The sequence below is a fragment of the Numenius arquata genome, chromosome 7 (assembly GCF_964106895.1).
Source record: "Numenius arquata chromosome 7, bNumArq3.hap1.1, whole genome shotgun sequence".
Taxonomy (NCBI): Eukaryota; Metazoa; Chordata; class Aves; order Charadriiformes; family Scolopacidae; genus Numenius; species Numenius arquata.
In genome coordinates, this window is record NC_133582.1 from 13,592,086 (window position 1) to 13,612,067 (window position 19,982).

A 19,982-nucleotide genomic window follows, 5' to 3' on the forward strand; every position below is an offset into this window, starting at 1 on the left:
GGGAAAGAAACAACAGTAAAACCATCTCTGTATCCACAGTGAGAAAACAGTGATAATATCAACTCTTGGATTGCTAAGCAGGTTGAGCTTACTACAGCTTTCCCAGGGTGCTGCTTTCCTCTGCTGCCATTACTTTTTATTTTAAAGAGGGAATCTAACGCTCATGGAATGACAGAACCAGCAATGGCAAGATCCAGGAATAGCGTGGGCAGGTGCTGTGCACAACTTTCTCCCACAACTCTGCCAATCAACTTCAAGCCTGACTCATCTTCTCTCAACACTGTATTTTCCTGAAACAGATTAACTGCTGTGCCAAACTGTACGGTGTAAAGTTCCACTAGGAATTAGAATGACTGTAGACAAATTTTCCCCATCAATCACTCATGACTTGAAATCTGTGCTGTAAGGGCTTGAAGATGAGGGTCTAAGACTGAACAATAAAACAATAAACTTCTCATGAAAATTACTCCACCTATAACATAACTTCCGCAAAAGAGGAGGAAATTCATCCCAGGTCCAAGAAAAGAAATATCCTTTTTAAGACTTGTCTTTCTTTCATCTCTGCAATAATATCTAAGCAGCAGCTGCTTTTAATCAAACTAAGTTGTAAAAACTAAGGTGTGTTATGAACATCACCGTTCTACAAGAGCTAATCCAAAGTGCATCTGTCAATAGCAACATCTATTTTTGGTTCATCTCAAACTATTTTAAGGACAGTACTGGAAGGTATTCAAAAAATGGCAAAAGGAGCCAAATAACATTTTTATTGTTGCAATTTCAACACTTATAATCCTGCATATCAGCCTAGAAGTAGGTGAGCTGTGAGCCAGGCCAGAAGACTGCTTATCCATGATTAAGTGTCACTGTGAGGTGTTAATATGGGAGGCATATAAGAACTTAGTTTGCAACTTCATAAAGATAAAATAAAGGCTTTTAATTTAAAGCAGAAATCGAGTTATTTATGCAGTAAACAGCTAACGGCAAGTGCTGTTTTTAAGTTCCTGCAAAAGTGTTTTTTCCTCCTGTAAAAACCACCCCAGGCTATTTCCTGAAAAAGTCTGTCATTGTGATGGATGGAAACGTGCAGGGAAGCAAAGACAAATTTCAAGAAGCATTTGGAGGAGGAAAAGTTATTAACCCAACTTAATGTATCATTTAACAAAAGTAGCCAGGATAAATTTTTGATGTGTGGCAAACATTTTAATCAGTCTGACTTTTTCATGAAGGTCACACAGAGTCTTTCAAGGTAAGGGCATATGCACAAGCTACTGCACAGTAAGTTGGACTATGTACTTGCAGGGTGTCACATAGAGCCAACAACCTACAGGCATGCTCTTACCCTGGTGTAGATGTCGGGTATGTTGAAACAGCTCTCCCTTCAGTGCAAGGGAAGTTGGCAAATTTGTTCTTACTTTGGGCTACCAAAGGGTAAAAGCTTAACCTCGGGTACTACAAAGCAGTTGCTCTACCATAAATTTATTTAGCACAGTAAACTTTATCACTGAGCCACACTTGCACTGCACAGCGCCTATGAAATACTGTAAAGTGGATCCAAAAGAGCAAAAACCAGGCTCTGTGGCATTTTCCAATTGCCTTTAATTCAGGTTCCATACATATATATGACACCTTACACTTCAGTTCAAGTCTTCTTAACTCAGTTATCTTCAAAGACTGCTAAAGAACCACAACTCATTAAAGTTTCACATATGCTACACAGACAAAGCTAGGAAGATTGCTAGTCTTAGTAGGTATTTCTTCAGGTATATAAGAATAAAGAACCTTGGCAGGAGACCTGCCTTTCATTAAGGTACATGGATCAGGGCAGAGCCAGCAACATTCTTTACTACTTTGTAATTCTGATGGAAATTCAAATTATTAAATAAATTCTGTAGTGGTGTTCATTCTCCTGTAATCAGCAATCTTTGCCTATTCTCAGTATAATTCTTGCATTCTTAATTTTGAGTTTCTTTCACAATTACCTGCAATGTTGCCCGAGTTTTGCAATGCCTATGTAAGGCTACCATCTATCATCTCAACCGAGAGTCATTTACAAACTGCTTTGATAAGCTGCCATCCCCCTTTCCCTCCTCCAAGCAGAAGCACCATCAAGGGTCCAAGTAGGACCCCACAAATGGAAACAAGGACTGGAGTCCGGCAGAAGTGTGCAGGACTGGCAGCCTGACAAATGTGACCAGGCAGTCCCAGCCCCGGCCCTGACAAACAGCCTCTTTCACAGCTCAGCTGAGATTTCTCCGTAGATCTGAATGATACGGGAAACTAACTTCCCAGATGTCACCACACTGAGATCATTTGCTGACAAAAGGCAAAACTGGATGAGTGGTGAGCCAAGGGTGCTCTTCCCAGTGTAACTACACAGGTTGCATTTCCCTAGAGCAGGAGTGAGAACCAGAGACAGTGGTTTAGAGAAGAGAAAACCAGAAACAGTGATATTGACTTCCACCCCATTACAGCTTAGTGGTGAAGCTCTGCCAGTGATTTACAAAGTGAAGGTTTCCAAGGGCATAGCAACAGCATGCTTCCTCCTTGAAATTTTTTGTATTACTCTTCTACTTCACCTTAATTTAGCATGTAATTGATTTAAATGTAAAATGAGAATTTGTTTTTCCAGACATTTATTTCATAAAATTTGATTTACTAGAAAAGTACATTATTTCTAATTTATGGCAACCCCTTCTAAACCCTTTTTAATTACACGGATATTTGTGTTCCATGATTACCCTTCAGAATTTCATGGCAACATTATAATCATACTGAGTTGTTTCCTAAAGAGAATGCTATTTTCTTTCTCAGCTCACTGTGCCCTGAAGTTATCATGTGGAAGTCCCTAATGAATTTGAGTGAAAGAGTGAAAACATTCTCTGTGAGAACATTTCCCACAAACTGTCCTCTACAACATGTATTTCTGTCTGGAGCTGCAGAGACAAACAGATGGACTTCCCACAGTGGGCCCTGGAATATGGTGGAAGTGCTGAGGAGACGACTGGCTATGCCAAGTTTCCTCTATTTCTCCACTGCATCTTAAGCCTTGCCCTAACACACTTGCCTATGGAAGCCATGCTAAATTGCCCTGGTGGAAGAAATACATAAACATGGAAAAGCAGCAGCTTGATGTTAAAACAAACATCAAAGAATACCATAGCATGGGAAAAAAATTAGAGAACATATTGCTTCATAATGTAAGACAACTGAGGATTGAGTCTGCCCCGGTTATTTGCAGCGGCATCTTCCAACCTCTCTAACAAGACTTGGTGGAATTCCTTCCAGAGTGCACGCAGACCTGCAACCCAGGAGCTAATCAAAGCACTCTTGCCCTTAGCCAAGCGCAATTTTATTAAACTCTTGCATAAGTGATTACAGCAAGACAGCAGGATTCATGTTTATTACCTGAATTGTCTGGTATACCGAAGGATCAAATCCTTTCACAGTCACCTCCCGGAAAACTCTCGGCTCCAGTTCCTCTTTGGTCAGATCACAGTGATATATAATACCTAAAACAGAGTTCAGGTTTGTCAGATTAGTGCATGTCCACCCTTACGAGGATGCCGGTTTAGGCAGTGTGATGGAGTAATGAATGGCAAGGGTAACTCCCCATGGAGGAAAACAGTAGCTCCACACACAATCTTTCAGTTAACATATAATTTAACAGATACATACGTGCACTTCATCTAGGAAGGATGCAAAGGCTTTCTGTACAGCAAGAATAATTCCCACCACCCATACAAAGCCAGGTATCCAAAGTGGGTTAAGCAAAATGGAAGATTTGTTTTCATAGTTACATAGCACTTATTGACAAAGGTAATGTTGGAAGAAAGAAGTATAAAGTCAATTTTAAAACCTGTCCTCTAGAGCCACTGAACTGAGAAGAAATATATCAAGTATTTAACTCAGGTCAACATTTTTCTCTTTATGATAAAATATTTTGAAATTACAAATCAAACAGACCCCCAGATAATGGAAAGAGGTGAGCATCCACTTGAAATTGTGGCAGACTAGCACAGGTTACTTACATAACTGAACAGAATTTGGTCTTGTATAATTTGTTTTACATCCTGATCCTGCAGGTTTGAAGGCAACTTCACCTGCTTGAGTTGCACCTCTGATTTCCAAAGGATGGTGCACATGAGAAAATATACATCTATAAGCAGTATAAAACTTTTAGGTTGCAGCAGAGACAGAGTCACAGAGACTGTAGCAATCTAGACACTACATAGATGTGTAATTAGCCAAGAAGAATTTTGCATTTAGACTATAAATCACATTTCCTGTCATTCAACCCTAATAATGCTTGAGGACATGCCATACAGTGTGACTATTGTTGTGTTTGCACACTGGCTATCATACTACAAAATCCTACTACTAATGGATGTACTACAGATACATATGATACATAAAACTAACCTCAGCGTTAATTATTCTTTTTCTGCGTTACAACAAACTGGTCTCTGTAAAATTTTAAACGTGTATTAGGGAAAAGAATACTAAAAGTTAAGGCAACAAGTCCTCTACAGAGATCCTTAATGTAATAAAATTAATGAAGATGGACAGGACTTGATTGAAATACTGCTGCATTGTGTATGTTTTAGATACTTTCAGGAAACCAGCAGCAATTATTACAGAGATTATGGCTATAAAAAATTATATTGAAAGGTGAAATAATGAGGAAACATATCTGATACAAGGGAATTGCCTCATTAAATCACTTTTATAGACTGTGGAAAATCAAAAAGATACAGATTGGCAAAGGAACACAGATGAAAGCCAACGTTTCTAATACCTGATAAAGCCTCTTTCCGTAACAGTGAATTAATAGGGGTAAATTAAAATTAGGACTAATCTGCTGGGAATTCTTTTTCTTCATTTGTCACAAAGTGACTAGCAAGCCTAATGCAGGGTGACAGGTACAAACAAGCATTAAAGTGGCATTTCCCTTAAAGATTAGGATACAGAAAGTGATGCGAAAGCACAAAGGGAAGCACACCAGGCGGCATCAGGCAGAGCAGTCATTTGACATACACACAGCTGCCCAAGCTGGATAACGTATTGGCAAACATTACAAACAGAGCAAGCTGAATAGCTGCGAATTAGGAAACCATATTGTGAAGCATAAGCACAGTCACAGACTGCATTTTGGGAGTCAATAAACCTAGTATTACAGTAATATGCAATTGAACCCCTGGTGCTGCATCTCTTGTTCTGTTATATTTTTAGTGGCATGGCAGCTAATATGCAAAAACGTAGTAATGTGAGGTCTGCACTCTTTTGCTGGGTGCTAAATAAATACAAAACACAAGAGTGCTCACCTCAGTGTCTGACTGGAGTGGACAACAGGGATAACCATAATTTTCAGGGAATAGCAAAAATTACTTTTATGGTGTCAGCATCTACGGTTTTAGAACTGCTTTATTCATTATTTCGTATATATGTTTACTATTTTGTTGTAGGTATAGGTTTATTTGTTTCTCCTTAAGAAAAAAAAAAGTGCAACTTAATACACAAGTGCAAATTATATCGATTTCTAATAGCAAAGTAGTAAGATCGAGGTTAAGCAAGGACCAGCCCCATACCTTCTGTGTGGTTATTTCACTTGATAGGGTGAATAGAGGTTGCATGCAAATAAAATATCCACACACCTACCTACAAATTACCTCTCTGGTCTGCTTTCCCCACCCTTTCCTTATTCCCATACAGTCTACCTCCATTTCTTCCCTTCCTCTTTCTTTTAGATTCCAGGTTGCTCCGCCCCAGTTAACAGAGCTAAGCCATGGCAAATTGCCTGTAGATGTTAAGTGCATGGATGAAAAGGAGGAAAAAAAAAAAAAAAGTCAACCTAAGCAAGCAGCAGGCAGTGAGAGCAGCCTTTGCTGGCTGGCTGGCAAGCCATGGGCTGAAACAGGGCTCCAGGCTCTTCCCCTCCATACGTTTAGCAGCTGCAGAGACTCTACTGGCTCAGCTGAGAAGACTGGCAATTTCTGGCCCATGAGGTGGGATGCGAGCAAGTGAACAACCTGAACCATGAAGTTAGAGATAAATGCAACAGTGTCCGCAATCTCCTCTCCAGTTGCAAAGGCTCCAAGGATCTAAACATTGTTTAAATGTTTGTTTAAAAGAGGAACTGGAAACATAATATATCTTATTTCTGGTTATGTAAACAGTTAAGATAATAATAGGAAATTCATCACACTTCTTATCTGCTAAGCTTGAAACATAATTTTGGTAATTTGACACAATCCTTTCCAGCAAAACCAGCAAACCTATCAAAACTATTATACAGCCATTTTGCTGTGTGGCTGTGCTCTAACTGAAACAGAGCAAAAATATACGTCACATGCTGTAAGAACATTTTTGATCATCTTATGTTTCATGATCACTCACAAACCTGGAAGAAGATAAAGGTTCTGGAGCCTGTCTTCCCTGTCCATATTTGAACCCTGTCCTGTATCAGCTATTGATTGTTTGGGCCAGAAACAAAAAGAGGAGAGAGAACAGCAAATACTTTTTATTGTCATATACTAGCTTGACAATTGCATAAAAAATTCCTTCCTGTTCAAAATCCTGAATACTTTTTGGTGTCCCACACACATATTACATAACGCTTGGGACAGCTCTGGCTTTGCAGGATTGTACAAAGAGGATTCCTCCAGCAATCCAAGTGTTGGTGCAAACCACCAAGTGTTTTAAAGACAGAAAGTAAGGGTGCTCTAATGAGGCTATCCAGAAATGAATCACAGAGCTGTCAGAGAAAGAATTTTTGTGACTTTTATTACTGTTCTTCATAACGGTGATGAAAATCCCATCAAATACATTAACAATTTTCTTCAACAGGATTTGTAAACTTTTATCTTGCTGTATGAAGCAAGAGCTGTGAGAATGCTACCAGTTAATCTCTAGTACAAGCCAGTCTTTAATTTCTCCATGCAGGTCTCTCAAATATTAGTAGGCATATTATTTAGGCTTCATGAATCAAGGACTGGTACATTTTGAAGTGTACAACCACTACTCATTACACGGGGGGAAGCAGTTTTATCTGCATCTTAGACATACTTAATAACTACTAAACAACAGGAAACGAGAAAGGTACTGTTACCAGGACCAGGAACAAAAACTAAGGGAAACACCCAATCTTACCTGGAGATAAAAAGGAAGTAAACTGATAGAATATTTCGGTGTCCTTCTTTTGGCCACTATATCCCACAATACTGCCAACCTCTAGGGGGAAAGTCTTGAGATGTGCACCAGTAGCCAGGTCATGTAGTTGCAGGATGTTCTTCACGTCGTGTAGATAGCACAAAACCAGAAAGTTGGACCTCACACAAGCAACCCACTCTGCAGAGTGTGGAAAAGAAAAACAAAGCCACAGAAAATATAGTAAAAAAAAAAAAAAAAGGAAGAAAATAATCAGACATAATCTGATTCTAAAGTTCTTTAGCATACTTAAATACAAGCACCAAAATTTCTGACATGCATTGAATTAAACTCTTTAAATATTTAGAAGTCACCTGCCTTCTGAAAGAAAAAAGTGAACGCAGAAGTAAAGACTGACATTCTTTGGAAAGGCACTAACCTTGCCACTTGAAGCTAATCTATGCAGACACAAGGAAAAAAGAATTGATTAACCAAGATGCTTACGCATTTGGGGTACTTAAAGAGCAATACTGCTCTTAAATATCACATATTTCAATGCAAAACCCAAGCAAACGTTTTTCATGCATCTCCGTAAGTATTGCTGGCAAAGATAAATCAAATCAATCATTATAATTTAGACTCAAGCTAAACTAATAAGAACAAAAAGACATGTGATTCTGTATTACACAATAAAGTATAGAACCTAGAAGTTATTATTCATCTTGTTTTTATTGCCTAAGTATTCAGGAGGCTACTCTTCCAATCAAGCTCTAGCGGGTATAAGAGAAGGGCAGTGATAGATTCCTCAACACACCATGTTCAAAAAACACCGTGTTTATTCCAGATGTTAGTGTTGCTAAACAGCATTTCTGAGACTATAAGGTAGTAGGAACAGGACCTGGCCCAGTGAACTCAATCTGGCAAAAGGACTCAGGAACAAAGCGCTCTGCAGGGGTTCATTTCCTTTATGTGTCTCCTGGCAGTCCTGTGCCCCTCCAGAGCTGCCCACCTCAGCTGCACAGGAATGAGAGCTTCTGCTTCACAGAACCTTTCATATTCTCAGTTTGTTCCTCAGAACAGAGATATGTGATTTTTTTTTTTTGTGGAATGCTATTTTTTTTAATTGGACATTGGAAAATTCAACTGTTTAAAAAAAAAAAAAATGTCTGGGCTGGCAATTTCTACAAAAATCCCTGAAGTTCTACTGACCATCTCACTCCAATCCGCATCTTTATGTCCTGTGAAATGCAGAAACTCTTCAGGGCTCCAGTTCACCCAGAACATATCACGTAACATATTTTCTCCTGTCTCCTGGGCCACCGGCTTTAGATCTTTGGTGACAAATTATTTATTTACTCATACAGACAGGAAAAAAGACTGAAACATCTTCATCTCTCTAAGTATTTCTGTCATTTAAGAAACCGGTGACCCTATTTTGCAACAAAAGTATTTCAACTTCTCATTAATTCACAAATCAAATAAAAACAAGACAAAGTACAAAAAAAGGTTAAAAGTCAAGAAAAAATATCTGGAAGGAGGGAATGAGGGACATTCTTTTGTTTGTAGGACTAGGTGAGACACTGATTCTTGTCCTCTTCCAACTATGTATGTGCAACTTCTCCCCTGACAAGTCAGACTGGAAACCTAAATCATGGGCAAGGTACCACCTACATTGGACAATGCCTTCTCCTGTCTGCTGGAAGCAAAACCCAAATAGATGGAATCAAATGACCAAGAAAAATCAGGTAGGACTGACTGGGGCACGCTGTCATGTCAAAGTAGTACTGTGAGATGAGGAGGAAAAAACATCAAAAACAAAACAGAAGCAAGTCAAAATTGACTGAATTGCAGTTTTACACTATTTTACGTTATTCACATTTTATCAGTTCTTTTCAGTTTCCCCAAAGTCCTATAAAACCAAATAATTTGAATTCATGGGGTGGTACTGAAGACAGTCTTATAAATGCATCTTGGCACATTCAGGTTCCAGAACAAAAGTTCAAGGTTGTATCAGGTGCCACTTCCATTAAGGGTAACAAGCTCTTTCTGAATTGAAGGTCAAAACTCATTATTCTGTAACAATTACCTTCTTTAGCAGACCATGCTTTCATATACAGTTCAAGTCTGTCATGACCCCCTACAGCTTGAAGACCTTCAAATAGCTCGATAGAGTCTACTTTCCTTTTAACTTGCTCCTGAAGGACCAGTGAAATTTAACACTGGTCTGACTTTCTAGCCATATGAATTTATGTTACATAAACACCAAAATAAAGCCTTAATCCTCCTCTCTTCCCAAAGATCACCACTGATTATTTTTTTTTATCACCACAAAATGGATTATAGACACTCTCAGGTTAACTTCAAATGTTTATAATATGTACTTTTGCTTCAGCAAGCGTACTACTTAAGCAATCTTTATTTTAAAAATAAATTTTGATGACTCTTAATTCCTCACCAATCATTTGATGAAGCACTGCAGTTTAATGGATGTTTTCATTAAAAGGCAAAGTACATTATTACTTCAACTTGCATATTACAAAGAGATATTACTCTTTTATCAAAAAGATTCAATTGCCCAGGGGTAAGGCTGGCTTACGTGGGGATTCCTGCTATTGAACAACTTGCCTAGGAAGGAGCAATATTAACTCTCCATCACCTCTTCGGTTTACAAATTAGATGCTCTCAGCAAGGTGAGGATAACAGATGTGAAGACAACCCGAAATGTTTTTAAAACATTCCATAAGATTTAGGAATACAGCTTCTGTGTATAACAACTGCATTATAACTGGTTTTGTTGCATTGCAAACTGCCTCCAAAACGTAGAGTAATGGAAGCTACAAAGAAATGCAAAAATTAAAACAGAGCAAAACTCTGAAGCAGACTTGAAACAGCAGAAGACGACACTAAGAACCAACACATATATACATAGCAAGCTCAAAACAATGCTGAATTATTAACAAGAGTTATTTTTTGACTGCAGGCTACAAGCTGAGTCTCTGCTACTCCCATGCTCAGCACTGAGAAGTGCAGACACTGTCGAGTTTGCTGCATTAGCAGTCAGCCTCCTTAGTTTTGCCCATGATTTGCAGAACGCATCCTGCACGCCCCTGTACTTCTGCAAGCTTTTAAAAGTATGTGCTTGCAAGCTTCACGTGTCTAAAAGCTAAGCCTGACACCATTGCTGTAGACTCCCTTTAGAGACAATGGGCACTTTTAGACTGCAGTTCACCCAATTATTTTGGATACCTTGTTCTGGGATACTGTGAATTGCTTGCTGAGCAATTTCACTACACAACTGTTTTTTTAAAACCACTAACCATTCAAGACTTCATTATACAGGGTCAGTTTATTTTCAATTAATGCCAATGAAAAGAGCAGCTATTCTGACAGTTACACCTAAATTTAATGAATTGTTCTCCAGCATACTTATAATCCACCCACTTACAATACCCCTCAGGCAAAGGATTGATTTTACTAAACAGTAAACACATGGAGGTTGCCTTTTCCAACCTAAGCCACTTGGCTTAGACATCAGCGAGATGGACACGCTTGGAGACATCTGTAGGTACAAAGCAGGTAGGAAGAATTATCTTTAATACTACCCATTTCTCTCTGAAGATGACAGTGATGACCTTGATGACTACAACAGGTTACCCACAATGCTTCAATAGCTAGTTTTCAGGCTACAGGAATTATACTTCTTAACAAGTCCTATAAAACTGAGCTCAACCATTTCTAAAAGTTCTAGTTCAACCTTTTAGAAATTCATATACTGCTACTTTCCAAAAACTTTTATTTTGACAGCTTTCATTAGTAGCAAAGGAATGCCACTAACTTGGCACCAGCAATGTTGCTATGAACAACTTTGGAAATAGTTTCAGTAAAAAAAAGGTTGAATCCTCACACCAAACATCTGTGCCACTAACCTTAATTGCTAATGACAGTCCTGGCCTTTCATTTCTGCAGCAGTAGCTACAACATGTTAAGTGTCCAACTGTACAAACATGCTTTGACAGATGCATGCTGAAATGTTGATGAAGAACACACCAAGCTAGAAGAGGTAGGTAGCCATAAGTCTTCAGCAGAAACTGCTGAGTTACTTGCTGTACAATGTGCTTGTGCACCCACTCAACAAATAATGGGTATATTTTAATGGACTGTCAAAGCTTTAGCAGGAAAATAGACCTGGAAAGTCATTTTGGTTTCTTTGGTCATCACAGACAGTGACCATAAACTTCAGTGTCTCAGCAGACTAACAGGTATTCAGGCTGATCTCAATTAAAATGACCCGTTTACTCAAGGCTACTTATGGGTAGACCTGCAAGCAAAGCATGAGCAATTTACAGAATAAAACATGAATCATTCTGAAACACGTGAGTAAATGTTGATAAGCCCTCAGAACATATGAAAAGGCGTATGTCTTCCCTCTGAGACACCATCCTCAGTGACAGCCTGCCATGTTTAAGTTAATGGAAAAGCTCCAAGCAATTTCAACAAGACAAGAATTTTATACCCCACATCCTCTCAGTATGAGACATAGAAACAAGAGACAGAGCGTGTGGGGGGCAAAGCTCTTCTGAAGCTGCAAGCATCAGGAGTAACGCTTCCTTAAGTAACCTGCAGCTTTAGTCATCTGTGACTGATGCAAGTTTTCCATGGTAAACAGAGTTAAACAGAGCGACAAAAGCCCTACCAGGGGAGCAGAATAAGACTTTCAGTCAGGGACATGCATCTGGACCAGATCCTCTCCCCATGCCCCCAGTGACTGAGGGACTGCATTTGCCTTGCCCAGATCTTAGGGGGTGCTTTTTGTTGCTGGGAAACACTGGAGCTAAGCCACATCCCAGCTGATTTGTTGTTTGTTGGTTTTGGTTTTTTTCCCCACATTTCACAGCAGAAGCTTATCAATCTGGTCGTTTGCGTTGCAGCCAATTTCCTCCTCTCTGCCACACTTCTGCAGTAGCCATCTCCGCAGGGTGCCTCCTCTGGGCTAGACACACAAGGTCACACGATGCCTCCTCAGAGCAGTCACACAATCCTTCAGGCACCCGCTTCACACCCAGAACTCTCAAGGGTGTAAAGCTACGGTTACGCTGAAAAACACCACAGTGTAACGGGGCCCACAAGCTTCCTGACAGCTGAGAAGAACACGAGGGATTACTCACACCCATGCACATCCTTGTCATTCAGGATCAACAATTTCGTGGTACTCATTCCAGACTTCCCCTCCTGGGCTGACTACCGTACCAAAAGATACATTTCAGCTGCAGTATCTCCCCTCCCCAAACTCTTAAGTGTTTATGAATAACCCAGCAGGTTAAAAGTATGAAGAAAAATACTACTTTTGACTTGGAGTGCACACTCCAGCCGAGGGAAGGGAAGCCTCTTACACGCACTGAGTTTAGGTGTGCAGATGTGTACAAGGTACAGAAGCTTTGCCCCTGCGTGTTAAATGGCCAACTGAGATGCAAGAAACTGCTCAAGATCACTCACCTCGTCTACGACACATTCAGCAATATGTGGTATTTCTCAGCCCTCCTTACTCAGGAGATCTATTCTATTTTTCTTTTCGTCAGGAGTACAGGGCTGGATCTAACCGCTACTCTCAAGTTGTCCTCCTCTACCAGTATTGGGCACTTTCGGGGGGGAGGTCACAGTTCTCAAAATTATTTAACCTTCCAAAGACAGCAGGTTTATTCTATAATTTAGAACTAGGGTCGCAGCGTCTGTACTGATCAGTCTGCACTTACAGTTTCACAGCTGCCTTTTAACTAATTCAGCACACCTACTTGCAGCTTATGTGGTCATTTAAAGCACAAGTTCAACATTAGACGTGAATCTCTCCTGTGGTTCTATTTTAGACTACCTGAAAATTAAAAGTAACACTTTATAAACAAACTCCAAAGGGGAGGAAATGAGTCTCATCACACTCCAACATGTTCTGAGGCACCCCTTAAATTTAATTCTAAAATAGCTGTCATTTATTTCTTCCTCTCAGCTCACAGAGTAGAGATCTAAATTTACCTCAACTCTGCATGAAATCCCTGCTGAGAGCTGTAAAATGAGGTGTGCGTACAACCCCATTGAAGGAATGTTTGTTGCTTTCCCCTTGTCTTTCCCAAATTAGCTCATTTATAAACAGTTCTGAAAACAAAAAGGTCAAAGCCAATAAAAAAAAGTCTATCTTGAAGAATATGTTGAAGAAACCGAATGACATTCACACCGCCTTGTAGGCATGTGTGTTTATTTCTTGGTTAGATTGTATTAGCTATGGCATCTTCCCTAAAAAGGCATTATGATACTTTGTGGAATTTCTCTTTTTTTGCCATTGATGGACACTGGCAGGGCTTCATAATTCTTAATCCTGAATTTATTATTCATAAACAAATCTATTTTTTGTATTTGCATGGTGCAGCTTTTATGAAACTGAATCTAATTTAACATACGGAAATGAAGGCAGCTATGGCTACCAGGCAGATCACACCAGAGTAGGAGACTTCTCAGCCGAGTATCTATATTTTATCAGTAAAACACATTTGTGACCTACAGCATCACTAACCATAATGTTTATACAGAAATTCTAACAAAGCTAATTACATCTTGGTAAAGAGTCTCTCCCACACATACGTAAAATTGGACAAGCAACAATACTCATTTAGCCTTTGAATCACTGCTGTCCTAGCTTTTGCAGAAGGCATTTCATTACATTGTCATCTCTGGATCACACAAAATCAAATTCACTTGACTGCAAGGTTTTCAAGACAATGAATTACTAACTGCCTTCTGCTACAATTATGTCTTTCTAAACCAAATCTTGGAATGATTAGAACAACATGAAATAGAGAGACTGGCTTGCTTGCTGACTTCATCAAGTGAAGGCGTGGGGTTTTTTAATTTATTTGGGGCTACAGTCTCCTGATAAAACTCCCTTGGTGCTTATGATACAACATTAATTTGCAAGTGGCTGACACAAAGAAGCAACTGAACAATTCTTATTTACTTTACTATAGCACTAAGATCTACTTATAACTCATCCTATGGAGACAATTTCATTTGTTAATTATCTAATTAATCTTCCTTTACGTACCTCTCCAAAGAGCTAGAGCTAGAAGTGGACATATGATTGCTTACTCTAGCTTCACATTCAAATACAGTAGAAGTCTAATGACACACAACAGACTCCCGAAAGTCACTCTGATGGTTTCGTATAACAGATTATGTTTGCCTTTAAGTGTTTAAGAGCTGAATGCCTGTTGTGTTTACAGTCTGAAGGCCAGTGCCCTCAGCAAACCCATTTACCTGAACTTTCAGTTTTCTAAATGCAGTTCTTGTTATGTTTGTATAGTCGAGGCTGTCATGTATAAGCCATTAAAGGAGTGTTGCATGCATTAAAATTTTTTTTGCTCATGCACAAACATGAACTCAGCACAACTTTGCCTTTAGAATGAAACCAAAATAGAGTTGAGCTAAATACTGAGTGTAGTGAAGAGCAGATGGGGCCTTTATCTTACTGAGAAGGAATATATAGCCAGTGCCTGCATCACCACTGGTCAAAGCTTCTTTGGCTGCCTAGACCCCATTTCAGGTAAACTCACACACAGTAACCACATTTCATGTCAGTCACATGTTTGTCCCATTCTGTTTGAACACTCACTATCTCTAAGTCAATTCTTCAACTTGGTCCCACTTTATAAATTGCTGTAACTTAAGCACAGCTCCACAAACTGTCAGCAAATTGGCACCTGATCAGAAGTTAACACTGGCACACAATTTTTCCTCTTGTCTCTCTTCTCTATTACCTGAATCTAACTCTAAGTTTTAAGAGAACTTTCCCCAAAAAATGATGGGATTAAAAAAATACACCTTTATTTTAATTTATCAAGCCCGAATATTTATGTTTTGAACTCGCTTTTATACTTAAAGAGAATTCCATACCCTTCAACTTTCCCGAGGCTTTTTCTCAAGTGTTGTCTACTCCTCTTATCCCAGGAACAACAGAAAATCCTGTCTCAAATTCTGGCCAACTCTGTTGATAGTCTGCTGTGCTACTGCCAGGGTTGCTCTTCCCTCATTTCTGCTTACAAAGTCCCTCTTGCTGTAATCCCTTACTGTCTAGTAAATGTTTACTACACTGACATGAAGCAGGAAAATATTTTCCCCTCATTTGCTACAAACACAGAATTAAAACAAGACAGATGAAGCAAATTCACTATGGCCACACAGGACGTGAGAGAGAATGGATTCTGGATCTCTCGAGTCTCAACATGTCTGTTAATCACAAATCCTAAACAAAGTTTAAACACAGGGAAAAAGCAAGAAGGTCTGTACAAGATCATTCAATAGACTAATTACTGAATTAATTTGAAAAAAATCAGAATTGAAAGTCTTTTACTTGACATGAACTCTTACCTAGAACATCTCTTTCATGTTCAGGGACAAGAACTTTCCACTTGGATTCCTCTGGGTCACTGAAGTCAATGTTGATTAACCGGTAATTTGGAGAATGGCGGTTTGTCTTGAAAGTAAACACTGTTCCTTCATTGGTGACATACTCATACTCAGCCTCAAAGTTATCTATCAGCTTCACCCATTGAAGAATTCCTGCAAGATCAAACATATAATATAAATTCTTCACCTCCTGAAACAAAACTTTTTAACACCTGAGGCAAGGAATTGGTGTAGGCTCTTTCTTGAACAACGACGGTGACCAGAAGAGGTACGGCTATGGAAAGGGCTGAATACGTAGTAAATATTAAGAACTTATACAGAATTCTCCAGATTAATGGATTATAGTGGAAAAATGCCAGTCATGGCCATGTTAACATACTGGTTTTGAGGAATTTCTAGCAAAATACACGCAGAACACTGACAGAGCTATGGCTAGTGTTTCACTAGTTTTCCTAAGGGGCTGCTGGAAATCTCAGATGTTTGTTACGGAGCTGCTTCTACCACGTCAACTGCCATGGAGCCAACGCTACCAAGCACATCAGGTTCTTGCCACAAACCCCTACTTCTACAGACTTCTTGGAATGGGGAATCACAGCTGAGTCAAAAGACTCCGCGCTAAGCTTTCAAGCTCAATTTTATTTTTAATAACTTTTTAAAATTACTATTTAAGTATGAAATATTTATTTATTTATTTTACTTTCTGCAAAAAAAGCTACTTTTTCTTAAAGGGGAAAGTTTTCCATCCTCCTGGAACTTCCCACAGGATATAAAATGATCCTATTCAAATGAGTACAATAAACTTCAATATCAGGAATTTCCCTGTCAATTCAGAAACAACATTCCTGAAGTGTTGTTCTGCAGAAGCTTGTCACCACCAAAGGACAACTATGGACAGTTAGCTAAAATGTTAACTTTTGGGTTTGCGAAGAATGAAGTTGTATTTTTCTCTATCAACCTTCTAGAATATCACACTTGTTAACAGAAGTACACTTCTCAAACATGAATTGCCTCAGTTTACTCACTCTGTACCAGTCTTCGTACTGACTCAACCTGGAGCTGGGACTGAAAGACTACACTACTTTTTAGTCACATTTTATTGTTTTGCAATAGGTTTAGAGGCTAGTAGAAAGAAAAAGCAGCAAGGCTAAATCAGATATTTAATATGCTATTATATCTACAACCCAGTTTATCAACTGAACTTACTATTATAAGCATCATCTATTAGCAATGCTGAAATATCAGAATCCTTATTGATACGTGAAATAAAAGCTTTTACATCTTAAAATAAGATTTGGCACACACTCTGCCTCTTTCCTAAAACTAAAGGTTGGGTCTTTGCTTTTAAGTATAAACAAATAAACTCTGCATAAATTTGTTCATGGAACTCTGCAATAGAATGTTCGTGCCAATAAAACAGCACATCAGCTTATTTTATAATATTAAAAGCTGAGCAGAATAATGGAAGTAGATCACAGCTGAGCTGTAATTACTCTAAGTTTAAAAAAAGAAAAGAATAATTGAGGAAGCAGCAAGATGGCTAAGGTCATTTTAAACCCATTAAATCTAATAAGAGAGTATAGCCAGGCCTAGTACATTCATAAAGCTCATATCTCTTAATTGCTGTTTTGGTTTAAAAAGAACGTCCCTATCTCTTAATGCAAAATGATAGATTAGCCAATTAAATTCTACTTTTCATATTGGTGTAATACAGACTTTCCAGACAATCCAGTCAACTTAGTATCCTGTCTCCGAGTGAACCAATTGCATGTTAAATCTTGATTTTTTGCTGAGGTACAAAGTTTTGACCGTCTCAAGAGATTTCACAGTGAAGAAAAGTCCTGCTAAGTCCGTCCAGTTGCACAGAGTTCTATAGAGAAAACCTGCTTTGATGCCCAGAAAAACAAAGAACATCCAGCCTACACTGAACTCTGATATGCACCAGTGAAACTGTTTTAAGATCTCAAGTCCCATGCACAAGCGTTTTAGCAAATAAAAACTTAACTGCAGTATAAAACCATCACAATATTGGAACATTTGTATTTTAGTATCTGACAGAATGAAACCATCCTACTAAAGAACAAGCTTTCATAAGAAGAAATCCCCAGACTGTTGAAAAAAACCTTTTAATGGCAAATGTGCACAATAATTGTAGTCTCCATGTTTGCAACAAAAGTTGGATTCCATGGAAAAAAAAAAAAAAAAAAAGGACAATAATGTGACAGTAGGGATTTACATTGCTGCCTTGGAACTCATTCATCCACTCCCAAATGAACAGCTAGTAAAACAGCAAGAGGGTTGATGGTCTACAGGAATACACTAAGTTGTTACTACAAAATCATGAGCATTCATCTTGTTAAAGTGGATGTTATATAGTCCTTAGAAGACAAATATTGCAGACGAATTACCTCCAAACCATTGTCCCACTGAAGTGGTTAAATGGGCCAATATCAAGTCTAAGTTAAGAGATGGTAACAAAGCAATTACAGGCGGCTGAAGGAGACCTTTATATCAGGTACATTTGTTACTGTAGGGAGCGTGTGCTGGGGTTTTCCAGTGAGAGGAAGAAACCCTTTGCAACGAGACAGGTATCAGACATAACAGGATGCATCTTTATGGCCGGTTGCAGCTGATCCAGTTGTGGCCCGCGATTGAAAGGGATGTTCTAGTGTTGCCTTAGATCACCCTGCTTAGCTCTCTCCTTTGGGCTAGTAGTAACAGTCTGGTGACCAGCACAACCAGCTCACTGGGCACCAATATGGCTGAAAACTGATTGGAGCGCGGGGGGGGAACCATTTATCCCCAGGTCACAACAGTGGCAGCACAATGGAAGGACAGGCTCATGCAGCTGGGAAGTACTAGAAGATAAGCATATAATGTGTTTGTCTCTCTGAATCATAATTGGAATGTTAACAAGACCTGAAAAACCAAACAAACCCAGCCAGTCATCTTCAGTCTTAAAAAGTAAGCCTCCAACTTAGCTACAGGTATGACTTTCTAAATTGAATTCATTTTGACAGCTGTTCATCAGTTACCTGAAATTCAGTTTGCCTTTCATCTTAAAGATAATAATTTGTTGGATCATTTCAATAAGGAAGATTTTTTTAAACAAAGTGAAAATAAAAATCCAAACAAAAAACCCCTTGAGTCTAATCTTCTCACAGAAAAGCCTTAAAACCAATGTAATTTTGGTTTTGCGATTCCATATATATATCCACAATGAGTATATCCACATCCACAATGAGTATCTACACGCAAAACTGTAACTTCAGAGCATATGGTTTTTATGTATGCTTTACACCAGAATTATAACACATCCACCTCCTAAACTTGAATGATCAATGCATTCAGTACTGCCAGCATGGGAGAAGCACGTTTCCATTGCTGTATACTGGCTCACTAACGCAAGTCAGATCCATCAGACTTATTATTTAAGAGACTCCTCAGACCCTGAAAATCCATACACTCAAAAGCTTCCAGATTTCAAATATCCTCTACGAGAAGAGTTTTACAATAGTTTTCACATTCAATAGAAGAGAGATAATCTCATGGTATGTAGTGTTCTTCAAACTGGAAGAGACCGTTCAGGTCCTCAGTGGTACATTCGTAACGTATCCTGGGAAATGAATGGCAGAGCACAGCCCTTCACTCAGATGTCTGCTTCCACATCAGAATCTAATTTCTTTGAATCATGGAATACTCAGCTTGCTCTCAAACTCTCGCTCTTAGCCAGGCAGCTACACAAAAGAACTCAGGGTTTTTTTTTTTTTTTTTCCTTCTTCACAGCCACAAATATTTAATTAAGTGTCACTCTAGTCTCCAAAGGCATGAGAGATTTTTTCAAACAATTTGGACTCTCTTTGAAAGTAAGATATCTTAATCTCTTGGGACCTGACTTCACTTAGGAACGTCTGAGGGAGGGAATACTGAAGAGGAGATATTAAGATGTCCCTGAAAGGAATACAACTTTGTTGTGTTTATACTGAGAAGGCTCTCGGTACCACTCATCCTGCAGATGATGGATGATGGCTACTCAATAATCATGGAAAGTTGATGTATTTGCAATTTAAAAAATAAATAAGTGGAAAGAGGCAATATTTATTCCTTCGAGTTAAAAAGTTCAGACATGTCAAGATATATGGAGGGGCAATGGTTTTAAATTGGAAGAGAAGAGATTTAGATTAGATATAAGGAAGAAATTCTTTACAGTGAGGGTGGTGAGGCACTGGAACAGGTTGCCCAGGGAAGTTGTGGATGCCCCATCCCTGGAAGTGTTCAAGGCCAGGCTGGATGGGGCTTTAAGCAACCTGCTCTAGTGAGAGGTGTCCCTGCCCATGGCAGGGGGGTTGGAACTAGATGATCTTTAAGGTCCTTTCCAACTCTAGCCATTCTAT

At 39.0% G+C, this 19,982-nt stretch overlaps 1 protein-coding gene across 1 annotated transcript in view; it reads right to left on the reverse strand.

Moving 5' to 3' along the window:
• PREP (prolyl endopeptidase) overlaps nucleotides 1-19,982 on the reverse strand; it is an 89,706-nt gene that overhangs the window by 31,989 nt on the left and 37,735 nt on the right. The window contains exons 8-10 of the mRNA XM_074150427.1: nucleotides 15,553-15,744; nucleotides 7,147-7,344; nucleotides 3,406-3,509 (exon numbers count right to left, since the gene is read on the reverse strand). Of these exons, the coding sequence (XP_074006528.1) occupies nucleotides 3,406-3,509; nucleotides 7,147-7,344; nucleotides 15,553-15,744 (494 nt within the window). The remainder of the gene's footprint in view (nucleotides 1-3,405; nucleotides 3,510-7,146; nucleotides 7,345-15,552; nucleotides 15,745-19,982) is intronic.